This window comes from Strix uralensis, chromosome 1, assembly GCF_047716275.1.
Source record: "Strix uralensis isolate ZFMK-TIS-50842 chromosome 1, bStrUra1, whole genome shotgun sequence".
In the NCBI taxonomy this organism is placed as follows: domain Eukaryota; kingdom Metazoa; phylum Chordata; class Aves; order Strigiformes; family Strigidae; genus Strix; species Strix uralensis.
In genome coordinates this window covers 63,110,811-63,123,223 of record NC_133972.1, presented here as the reverse complement: position 1 = coordinate 63,123,223, position 12,413 = coordinate 63,110,811, and the positions used below count along the sequence as shown (strand labels likewise).

Sequence of the window (12,413 nt, the reverse complement as noted above, 5' to 3'; positions counted from 1 at the left end):
GTAAAATTATTTTGGGGATGCCCTTTGACAAACTGAGAAGTCTTGCCGAAGACAGGGATTCATTTGGAACAAGATTAAATGTTTTTGTGGTCTTCTAATAGTAACAAGGTTGAGAAGCAGTGCTGGGGATGGTGTGTAAGCAGTAGAGATGCTCTGCAGCCTTTGTAGGACTAGGGCTGATGTCAGCTGATCTACCATCTAAGTGCTTCCAATTCCCAATTCTGACTGGGGACATTGCTGTGCAATAATGTGATATTACTGTTGTCACATTCTTGGAGAGGGGCAGGGCACAAACTGTGCTTTCAGAACAAAACAGAATTAAATTCTCCCTCTCCAAAGCTTATTCAGATGAGCACAGAACAGAGATCTCCAGAATGAACAGCCAGGATGTCTGGCTGCTTTTGCAGCATCTAAAAGCATAAACTCCTCTAAAGAGAGTTTTTAACCATGCAGCCCTCATGTATTTACATCTTTCTGTTCTGCTCTGGCATTCCCTATATGGGGAGTGCTTAATCTCCAGAAGGATCTACAGTGGAGGAGCACAGATCCCTCTGACTTACTGCATCTGGGCCATACAGCTGCAGAATGAAGAGAGGCTGTGCCATTGCTTTTTGTGTGTATGAAAAGTTGGCACTGGCACTGAGGAGAGTGAATTGGTCACCAGCATGCCTTGGCACATCTGCAGGACCATGATGATGCCATGCACAACCTGCTTTGTAGAGACCCTTCCCTCTTGTTCCTCTTCGAAATTTTCTAGGAAAGCTGGAATGGTGGGGCAGTAGGGCAGCTGCAAATGTATTAAATCAGACTTAGAGATTAAATAGATTTATCTTTTTGGGACTATGCCACTGGTCTTAGAAGAGCATGAGTCAGGTAGACCTTCATCTCAGATAGTTGCTGCAGGAGCTGTCAGTCTTGTGTCCCCACCTTGCTGTCTCCCCCCCCTGGAAAGCAGCACTGATGCATACTGAGCATTTGCATCCTGTGGGCCTGTTTTGATCCAAGCTCCATCAGTCACCTTTCAAATGACTGAATGCTAAAATCCATGACTACAACATTTTTACAGGCTCATCTCACCTTGCTTACAGCGGATGTCTGGTCTGTGCTGGCAGACTGTCTCTCTTCCTGAGTTATTTTACTAACATCTACTACCTCCATAACACTGTATTCTAAAAAACTGTAGCCCTTAGGACTTCTCCTTTGTAACCTACCTGTGAGTAGGTTTTTCCATTGTCATAGCTTGCTAGAGTATGTGCTCTCCTGGACCATGTGTCCTTCCTGAACTGACAGTAAACCAGCCACACCAATGGGAACTGGTAGTGAGTGTGAAACTCAGAGGGACTGGCTGTACGAAAGCAGATGGTGTGGTGTTGTTCTGCTGGAGGTAGCACATTACCGCACCCCAGGTACTAATGGTTTAGACCCACTAAAAATTTCAGATACGTATCTCTCCATGGGATTTGGTCTTTATCTGGACAGGGGAGAACATTAGCAGACTGTGCAAAGGTATAGTTAATCAAGTAGAATTCATTTTTACCCACTCTGCCCACTGGCTTCAACTTCCTTGATGTGGTAATGAAGGGGGAATAAATAGTCCAGTGTGGTACAGCCAGAACCCCAGGTTTAAAAGAAGCAGAAGGGTTCTGCATCCAATAGCTATACCCTTTGCTGCTGCAGGCTTATTACTGCCCTTGCTTAGTCTATACTCCCTTGAACAGACATGTGCAGCTGTGGGGCTCCCTGTGAGCACTGGCTGCTCTTGGATCTGGTCTCTGTAACATGCGGGAGATGGCAATGCTCTGCACTGACTCCTGAGAGGCCACTGCTTCTTCCCATGAAGGGGCTGCTCTGCATCCACAGGCAGAAGAGACCTCTACCTACATGGAGGGGTGGAATCAAGGATGGTCTTAGTAAACCGATCTGCTTAAAAATGTTTGGGAGTAATAGCAAACTGCTTCTTTCCCTACATGCGCTGCTGTAATGTGTGGTCATAAACAACAGTTATTGTGCTTTAGCTCCTAAGAGTTCGTAGGTTTTCATGGCAATGACTTCTTAAGGTTTTAGTCCACCTTGTCTTCCAGAGCCATTGCGGCATTATTTTCCATTTGCAACATGCAAGGTCTGCAGCAGTCTTTGATCATGAGGGAACTTTGTGGTGGTGGTAGAGATGGTCTCCAAGAACTCCAGAGAGTGTTTTGAGAATGAACCCAGACCACAGTCCTGTTCCTGCCAGTCCCAAGAGAATGAAGCTCTTCCCTTCTAACGGGAAAGGCTGTAAGACATGTGTGACTAATTTGTTACAAGGTAATTAAAAATTATCTGTCTTACTGCAGCGCTGCATGATTTTGTTGAAACAAGCACTCTGAGTGAAGATGAGTTGAGAAGCTGGGAACAGTTCCTTTCACCTGTCACTGGTTCCTCTCCTGATGGGAGGTAAATGGCTGTCTGTCCTGCCATGGTGCTGGAGGAGCTAATTGCTGTCAAGTGTGGGGATGCCATTCATGTGGTTGTAGTTGTCATTTTTAACATGCATCTTGGTTAACAGGGAGAGCTGTCTGTGGTCACAGTGGTGCTCCTAAGCTGTCTCAGTGGTGGCACAGTGTGGACTACATGGATTAATGGAGCATGCTCATGTTGGGAGTGCAGCCTGTGTGGCAGGGAGCAAGCCTGGAGATAGATGCTGCACATAGCCCAGGCAGCCAGTGGAGACAAACCTCTTGCAAATGATGGGTGGTAGGGGATGGAACAGCCTGATGCATCTTCAAACCTGGCAGGGAGGAACAATGTGCTGCCTGTATCCTTGTGATCATCTGGGACGCTGTGGGGTGTGATGGATAGGAAGGTTGTATTCCCATGGTCCTTATCTGTCAGTGTCTCCTGCAATGCCCTAAATGGGACTGTGTATAAATCCTTCTGCCTGGGCAGCTGCTGTGGTTGGCAGATACTGATTCTTGTCCTGTGGTAGGGATGTATTAATCTTTCATAAGTGATGACTCAGCCAAGCAATAAAGTTGGTACCCTAACATAGCACATGGGTCACGGTGGGTGGCCTCAGCCCTGCTAATATGTGAGCAGACTATTCTATGCCTGTTAGTAATGAGTATTTCTGAATGGCAATGGCCACTGCTTCCTCCTCTAGCATCTCCCCAGGAGATGTTTGGCAACCTCTGAACCCCTTTGATCAAGGAAGGATGGTGGCAGAGAGCTGGAAGACATGGCTGTCCCCTGCTTCCATGTTCCTCCTGTCAGTGAGCTGCAGCTCGTGGCATTCTGAGGGGATGAAACTACTTGCACAGGTCAGGGGTGACGGAGAGGTACCACCAGGCAGAGAGACCAAATCACTTCAATAACACCGGGGTAGCTGTGCCAAAACATTGGGAGGTGCAGCAAGAATAGTCAGTATCGTAATGCACCTATGTAATGAGGCTAAGCCGTATGCATTTGCATAGCTAACTGCTGGACTAATTAGCACAATTAACTTCTTACGTGTCCAACAACAAGCTTAGTGGAAAAAATCTACATTGTAAGGAAGAGTGGCCGTTTCCAGAAAACTAGTGAAAACTGTGTCTCCTAAATTGTTAACTGTGAAAGAACTGAATACACATGGGGAGGACATGCAAAGGTAAAAAGACAGGTGCAAATATATTTATTTTCAATAGGAGTGCAGTTAAGTTCAGTGATTGCCACTGTAACTACTGAGGGGTTGGGGACACAGTGAATGGTCTATGTTTTGAAAGGGATCTGCTTTGCAGAAATTTCCAGAATACACTGTAAAGAAGTAAAAAACCCCCAAAATAGTTTTGTTTCATTTTAATTCCTCTTGGAAAGAAAAATAGCAAAAATGTGGAGTAAAGCAAGCCTTCATTACTACCCACAACCAGTAGAAAAATAGACCAAGCCAGTTGGAAAATTCAGACTGATCCACTTATAAAAGACCTTGAAAGACATTCTGTTCTGATGTCTAGGGAAAAATGTATGAGCAAGAATAACCTCACTATAAACATATACAAAATATTGTGACTAAAACTATTGGGACTAAAGAGATGAAATTGCAATGTGAGCTTGGACTGTGTTATAGTATAACCCAGCAAGAGGTTGACACAGACTGTTAGATTTAAATGTAAATTATTGTTTCTTGTTAGAGAGGTGCTACTCACTTTTTTTTTTAATGAGCTGTTGCCTGGATCCTGATGCCTGGGACCAGGCAAGGTTGTCCAGTTTCCTACCAGCACAATTCCATGTTGCAAATCTTTTATGTCGTAGCTTCTATGAACTGATGTGATATGTAGTGATGAAAATGAAGAAATTCTTAGGAGGTCTGAGTGGTGGCTAGTAGATAATCTCTAGGAAAACTTGGCCTGCAGTTGATCTGTCCCTGAACCAAGGATCAACTTTATCCCAGGTGTAAGGAGGTGTTGCCTCTAGCAAAGTTGTGTTCCTGGTGAATATGACCTTGTATAATAAAACTGTGCTGTCAAATTGAGCATCAAATGGGGCATAATCACTTCCTTGTCAGATAAATACTCTGATGTTCCCTTTCCTTAGCTGGTTATCTGCAGACTCAGCAGAGACCCCAGCATCACGTGAGTGAGCAAACATTTGTCTTTACAGAGTGCTACAGCACAGAAGCGAGCTATGGGCTCAATCCAGCCCAGTATGTTGGGTGTGCTGGGAAAGAGGTGAGGAGGGGAAAAGCAGCAACATGGCAGTTTGATGTTGCCTTATGTTGAGGTGAGCTAGAGCTTGCGTCAGTCCCGAGCAAATACTGAACAACCTTCACACTGCTCCAAGTTTTGTCCAACTGTGTAATGTCCCTTGAGGGTTACTGGAGAGTGGTACTTGCTTTACGCCTCATGCTCAGGCACAGCCCATGTCACCCCATGCTGACAGCAAGGTGGGCGAGCAGGCAAGGAAGGCTTGTTTGACTGCTCTGCCGTGTTGGAGAGATCTCTGTTATGGCAGGGAGTCTGCAGGGAGCGAGCTCGGCAGCGTGGAGTGGCGCAGGCAGCGCGTGCCGGTGTGTCACCCTGCAACGTGACCTACATGGCAGCGGCAAGTGCACAGGAGGCAGCCACGGTATCAGCAATGCAAAGTGGCCCCTGTCGCATCAGGGACACGGAGAGGGCTGGGGGAGGCTGGGGGCATGTTTCGTCCTGGTGAACATGCCATTGAGGCAAGCAGCTGCCTGGGGAGCATTGGTGCTGTCTGCGTCCCATCGGTGGGAACCTGCTTCCCTGGGCGCGCACCCTGCATCCTGCACAGCTGCCCTGGCGGCGGGGCAGAGGCTGCCCTTGGCACACATCTCCTTCGCAGCCAGGGACTGCCGGGGCACTGAAACCTCCACGAGTTGGGCGAAGACGAGAGCGCGTCTGCCAGACCCTCCGCATCTGCGGGCCTCCCGGCGCCGGCATCGTGGGGAATGAGGGAATTCATTGCTGAGCGGCGGGTGCCCGCGGCCCCTCTCGCCTGGCTGCGGCGGGGAGCTGAGTGCTGATCCCCGGCTCTGCACATCGCCAGCGAGCGGCACATTGTGCTCCAGGCGGCGGGTGCATGCGCAAGGCGCGGGCTGCCGCCGGGGAGGTGGGGAGCGAGGACCACATCGCTGCCTCCCGGCTCCGAGCTGCCAGTTGCTGGTTGCCAAGCAGTTATCATTGTTTCTGTGACGATTGCAGAGGCTGTTGCTAATTGAAGAAGCCCCCACAGCATCCTTCTCTCTGCTCCTGCTTCTGCTTTTATTTTAGAGGCTCAAGGGGGAAGACAGCTAGACTAGTGCTTTTTTACATTGCATTTTTATTTATTTCTTTTCGTGGGGGTGGGAAATTTCTCAGCTGGTGATTGAGTGATGGACTAGTTACTCATCCTTATCCCTTTAGTCTTTGTGTGTGTGTGTGCGCGCGTGTATGTCTGAACACACACAGACAAGCTTACACACACACACACACACACACACACACACACTGTAAAATCCTGTTTGCCACTGCAGTGGGCACAAATAGGTGAGCATGACTACAGCCAAGGAGCAAAATGCATCAGGGAAACAAGCCCAACAACAAGAACAGGTAATGCTTATTTTCCTCAATTTCAAACAAATACAGATTTGCATTGTATAGCTCTGTGTTTCTTGTATGATTATTATTTTTTTTTTTTTTTAATCTTCTTGGTGTGCATTCCTAAAATTGTCAACTGAGTCACCAGTCAGTGGCAGGAGGAAAGTACTGTGTAGCTGGGTTCAAGGTCTGCTTTCTCGGTGTGTGTGGAGGCTGGGGGGGCGAAGATGAAATTGTGCTATTTTTAACAGCCTGTACCTCTTGCTGAAGGCTATAGAGGTTTGTTCTGTAACTTGTTCCTTACATGCATGGTGGGGGGCAGGATGTTGGGACGGAGGCCCCTTCTCGTTGGAAGAAGGGGATAAGGCTCTTTAAGAACCCCTCTGCAGATGGATATAAAATTGCAAAAGTAGGTTTCAGCTTCTTACTTTGTCATGCACTTTCAGGGATTTTTTTTGTCTGACATTTTCTTGGAGGGACACTTCAGAGTACAGCGTGTGCTCAGGCTGTGTGTGTGCAAGCAGTGGTGGGGGGGGGGTGCAAAAAGCAGCTGTAAGTAGGTGTAACTCCCATTGACTTTGGGGAAAATTGCAGGGCTCTCGCCATGTCTGAACTTGATTAATTTATTTCTCTTGGTAGGTGCTTTATGTGTTTCTGTAGAGGTAGAAAGTTAAAGACTTAATTTTCTTTGTCATGCTTGTTTTTTAGAGGGTATTCCTATCTGACTGCACTTACCAGGACAGAATGAAATAAAAACTTTCCCTGTCAAAAAAGCAGTGGGTGACAGAAAAAGAGGACATATCCTCAGCTGTACAGGATAGGCATAGTTAAAAAGTGGTGGCATAAGGGAAAGTCTGGTTGCGATCTCTCAGCTCCAGCTGAGGATGGCAAAGGTTTGTGGGCTCCTGGCGTACTGGCAGATCAGCAGCTCCATCCTCTTTGGCCCCACGTTCTCCCCGCGCTCAGCCCCATGCCTGGGGGGATGGCGGAGAAGCCTGTACGCTCCAGTTCTTCAGTTTTCGTCTTCTCCTTAAGACACTGGAAGTTCACTGCTTTAATCTTTGGTTAGGACGGCACAGGAGGATAATTTAAACAGATCTCTCAGGGCACAAATTAATTCTTAAAATAGTTCTTCCTGGCTTGATAGACCGAGAGCCTTGCACGTTGTTGGGTTTGTTTTTTTTTCTTGGTGCTTTATTTTAGGGAATTAGGGAAGGAAAAAGCATAGGAAGACACTAGGCACCACAAGTAGCGTCATATAATCTGCATTTTCAGGGTGACATTTTACTAATGGCCAAAACAGGCTCAATGGTTCAGTGAAAACAAGAAGAAAACAACTTTGATACCGAGGGTAAAGAAACTGTGCTTTCATCTAACCTTACATCTGTCAGACTTTCTGTTTCTCTGTCCATTGCTTTTGGAATATGTATTTTTGTCACTGTTTACTGCAGATTAAAATTAGTCTGGCTGTGTTTCTGGGAGGCAGGGGTGTATAAGTGCCTTTTCTGAACAAAGCGAGCTGTGGGGCTGTCCCCTCCTCCTTCTTAAAGCTGCATAAAAGTGTCAGGTTTTGTAAGTCAAGAAGTGTAAGTCTGTTGCCTTTTATAAAGAAGCAGTGGTTTTGTTTCAAGTAGTATTACCTTCCTAATGCCATTTTGCTACTGGCATCCCATGTCTTTGCTACTTTGCTCTTCCCATGTGAAGTATAAAATGCCCAGAATAGGTCTTTAGTATTATCCACAGTCTTGATTGAATATATTCTTTATCTGATTGAGTTGCAATTATACCCATATGGTACACTTAAATATTCTGAAAGTACATTCTCTCTCAGCTCTGCCCTAGTGTGAGCATGAAATAGAAATATCAAGCATATATAAATATCAATGATATTGATGAATATTAATGTTTGAGTCTGTAAGCAACTTTGCTCACTCCCACGATTTTTTTTTGTTTTGTTTTCACAATACATTATTAGTAAAATGGCTTGACAGTGGGGGGTCAAATCCAATCTGTGTCATTGATTTGAGTGCACTTTTATCTTCCAACACCAGAAGCAGATCTAAACCCTTATTTTATTTAAAAAAGTTCATGACTGAAAAAAGGCTCTATCCAAATTCTATTTCCAGCAGAAATTCTATTTCCAGGCTTATGCATATCAAGAATTGCTGAGATTTTTTTCTTGCTCAAAACTGATCAAGAAACTGAAAATTGTAGCTGGGAGAAAATTGAAGGCAAAGTACTAGTCTGTCTGTAGAGGACTGGGTCTTTTTCAGAAGCAGCTGCTGCTGTTGTAAGAGATTGTGACTGTCCTTTTCTGTATTCCTTACTGTGACATTCCTTGGATCCAGAGGCAGGCAGGTGACTTGTGTCACTTAAGTCTATGCTGTGTCCTACCATGCTAACCCAAACAGAAGTTGGGCATGAAAAGACACTGCAGGAACAGAATGGGGAAAGTTTGAAAACAGCTGCAGAAGCTTTGCAGGCATAAATTTAAAAATCTAATTCAGACCCATGTGTCTATATGCAAATGAAGACATGTTCTGTCTTGATATTTACAAAAATTATGATAATTAGAAAATGATTGGGATGTGGAGATAAGCAATGCACTGCCTTACCTGCTTGAAGCCAGGCAGCAAGCATCCCTTTCTTCCCTTTGTTAATTAAAAATGTTTCTATACAGTTTCTTTCTGATAAGCGATGTTGCTCACCTCCATGACAGTTAAACTATTCAGAATTTTAATCATTTATCTCCTTGCTTATCTGTTTCATGAGTCTGAACTTTAAGTCTTTTGGGCATCATGTACAGAAAACATTGTGTAAGTGATACGTAATACTGTATCTTACTGTCAAGTTGTGATTGCATGATCAAGATGTAAGTGGAATGTAGTTGCCTCTGTACGCTTAGGTGCTTTTGACACAGCTGTGGTTTCTTGTTCAAATGGTTGGAGATGGAAACTGTGCAGCGTACAATGATTGCAGTTGGCTTTCTGTTAGACCCAATGCTCAGAAGTCTGTAGAAAAGCCTGAAGACACTAATAGACTTGGGATCTGGCTCAAGAGGACTAGTGTTCTCTGTCTTGGGAGTTGGTAGCTGGATGTTTGAAAATACTATTAAAACCACTTTTCCATTAAAAAAGGAGAAGCAAATAGCAACAACAGGTCAAGTACTGGGTCAATGTGCTTTAGTAATTTACACTGGTTGAAGACCTTTGTGTTTTAACATACGCCTGTAAATTTGTTATCTTAGTTTAGCCCAAGTCTTGGTACATCTTGGGAATGCAAATAGCTTTAGAGTCATACATAAAAATAAGGAGGCTGTTTTTTTATGAAAATGTGGTAATAAGCATAATGCTAAAATGAGAGTTTTAAGCATTTGAAAAAATGAGTCAGCATATCAGGGATAACAGGATCACAGATTCTCAAAGAACACCTTTTATAAATCATATTTAAAGTGTTGATCGGTTAATTGGGTACTTGAACACTCAGAATAAATGATTGTTCCCTTTTCTTCTGCTGTATAGAGAAGAACTGTCATGGACTTACAGGGAACCAGATCCTAATCTGAAATGTGCACATGTCCTAGACAAGGTTGTTAATGATTGTTTGCATGCAGTTCCATGTAAAAGACCAAAAATTAAGTAAGGAAGCAAAATAGCTTGAGGGCTACCTTTTATTGAAGTGGGCTCTGTGAAGGAGTGGAGTCAGATCAATAGAACAGTTCTGCCTATTAACTGTCATTAAGGTAATCAATTTTGAATTTTACAGAACAGATGGAATTCCAAATAATAGGTGTCTTCAAGTGGAGAGAGAACACATCTAACTTGGAAAACTTAGGCCAGACACAGAAATAAAATGATGGAAAGATTAATATTTCATGCTCCTAATGTTCTCCTGCCACTCTACTTCACAGAAATAGCCTGTAGTATCTTGGAAGAGGGAGTACAGTTGGAGTATCTAATATACTATGCTGAAATGTACTCTATTTGAGTAAATTTATCCAAATAAGAAAAAAAGGGTGCACTTCAGGTGCGTTATGCAGGCTTTTCCCCTACATAGTTATAATTCAGATAATTCTGGGATTCCTGTAGCAAGGGATGTCAATCCCTCTTTGCCTTCCTTCAAGGTCATAAATATCCTCAACCCTTGTGAGCTGAGTCCTATGCTGTTACTTCATTCCCAAAGTAGATGAAACCAAAAAATACGGGTGTACTGACATTGGGAAGTAGTATGGACCCAACCCATGAGGGGGAGAGAGGTGGTATTGAGGTCCCAAATGCACATTTTTGGTTAGAGGGTTATTTCAGGCTAGTTCCAGACTGGTGTGAATGTCCATTAGTGGTTGAACAGCATCTTCTCATTTGACTTCATCCAAAAGGAAGCCAGTTTGTGCACTCTGAGGCCACTATAAAATGTGAGTTAGAGCATGATAGATGGGTACCGCTGAGTTCTGAATTGAACAAAAGTACTAGATGTGCCCCACGTGTCTTTAGTAGGGATGGGGAGATGCAGTTAAATAAATGTAACTTCATGTTCCTGTATATGAAGATATTCTTAAATATTGGTGGTTTTTTTTTTTTCCTGTGAGGTGTGACTTAAAAACATTCCTGATCTGCTCTGCTCACCTGGGTGTTGTCCAGAAAATCATTGTCCCTAGGTGCCAAATGTCTCGGTTAGTTCAACATACTTTACCTGAAAGACTGCAACAATCCTGCTTCTCTGTGACACTAAAGCCTCCTTACATCACGTGAGCAATACAGTTGGCTCCAAAGAGTGCAGGATTCCTTCATGTTGTAAACAGGCTGTAGTGTACAGCAGGTCCAGGAACATATTATAAATTGTGAATTTCATCTCTTGAAATAGCAAGGGACTTTGCACTTTTATTTGTCAGTACCATCCCTGGTATATGCTAGACCACAAAGAGTCACTACTGAATCCTCTATGTCTTCTTAGCAAGGTTCGAGTTTATGCATTGTAACTTTTTGTTTGGAAGCAGATTGTGCAGTGAATGCATTACAAGAAAGCCCTGATTTACGGTGCCATTAGCTGGCACAGTCAGACTCCCCACTGCAGCATCCCAGTGGCATAAAATCCACACAGAGGAACTGAAGAGCACCGTGACATACTTCTGTGGTACCCAGATTCAACAGTGGGCTGAAAGGAGCTTGGCCTGGAGCTGTTGAACAGGTGGGAGTGAGTCTCCCAGGAGATGAGCTAATTTAGCGTATTATCTCAGTGACTTGTGATAGCAGAGCTCCTACGTTCCTGGCTGGAGTTGAAAACTATCATATCCCAAAGGTGAGTTCCTGCTTGTGAGAATCATTCTCACTGACTTGTTTCAGTACTCTGGCTCTGATTATTACAGCTGTGCAGAAATCAGAGAGTGATGTCCACTTCTGGAAGGTGTCTGCCGGAGAGAAGGGAAATAAGAGAAACCTGACTCTACCTTGCATAGAAAACAAAGGGGGTTTTTTTAGTTTTAATGGGACTGTTTAGTGTTAGTTGTTTTAGTGCATAATTTTTTTAAATAAAATTGTTGATATGAGACAATACTTTTTTTTCTTGATAACAACTCTGTAAATTGCATATCTTATTGTAGACTCAACACAGGCTTTCTGCAAGAAGTCATAGAGAACATTTGTGTTTCATTCTGTTAATGGTATCTGATCTATTTCTCAAGAGATTAAATTTCCGTAATAGTGCTCCTGAGAACACTGTATTCAAGAACATGAAATTGCATCAAACTGGCAGTCTTTTCAAGCTGTTAATTTGCCGTGAGGAATGCAGGCAGCTAAGCAATGGGGAGGGGGGGACAGAGATGGAAAGGAGCATGTTTGGCATAAAACCGGAGTCTCGAAAGGGGAAAGCTGTAGTAAAGCTTTTTTGGTGTTCAGTACTGAAATGGAAGTGCTTCTGGAAGGCCTCAGATGTGTCAAGACTGCATTATGATTAGTGATCTTCTAAGCACACAGCTTCTAAGGGTGTATACTCCCATAAGATGCTGCTTGAGACTGTGTATGCTCTACACTCTGGCTATACTTTCACAAGTTAAGTGGGATGTGCTCTGCCACTTGTCCTTGGGACAGTGCTGGTGGACTGCTGCTCCCTCAAGTTATGAAGTGCACCCTTCTCATTAAGTCTTTCTTTTGCTGTTGGATCAAGACAGAATAATTTCTATCTGAAGTCCACCAGTTATCTAGGGGTCATGAGAACGTGTTTGTACTCCACAAGAAAAAAAACTCAGTTTGTGTTTTTTTTTTTATTAGCTCTTATCTTAGAGCATCTGATGCTTCATTCCAGTTGTGGTCCATTAGCAGTGCTATGCATTGCTATAGTCATTTCGTGAACAGTGGTTTTACCTGCTTTCAG

At 43.9% G+C, this 12,413-nt stretch overlaps 1 protein-coding gene across 5 annotated transcripts in view; it reads left to right on the top strand.

The window, feature by feature from the left end:
- The window catches only part of DPP6 (dipeptidyl peptidase like 6), a 565,250-nt gene that overhangs the window by 297,067 nt on the left and 255,770 nt on the right, over window positions 1-12,413 (top strand). Inside the window, exon 1 of one of the 5 annotated variants that reach the window (XM_074868900.1) lies at window positions 5,389-6,059. The exons of the other annotated variants lie outside the window; for them this stretch is intronic. Within the exon in view, the coding sequence (XP_074725001.1) occupies window positions 6,003-6,059 (57 nt within the window). The 5' untranslated portion in view covers window positions 5,389-6,002. Of the gene's footprint in view, window positions 1-5,388; window positions 6,060-12,413 lie in introns of those variants that run through there. 5 annotated transcript variants of the gene reach the window in all.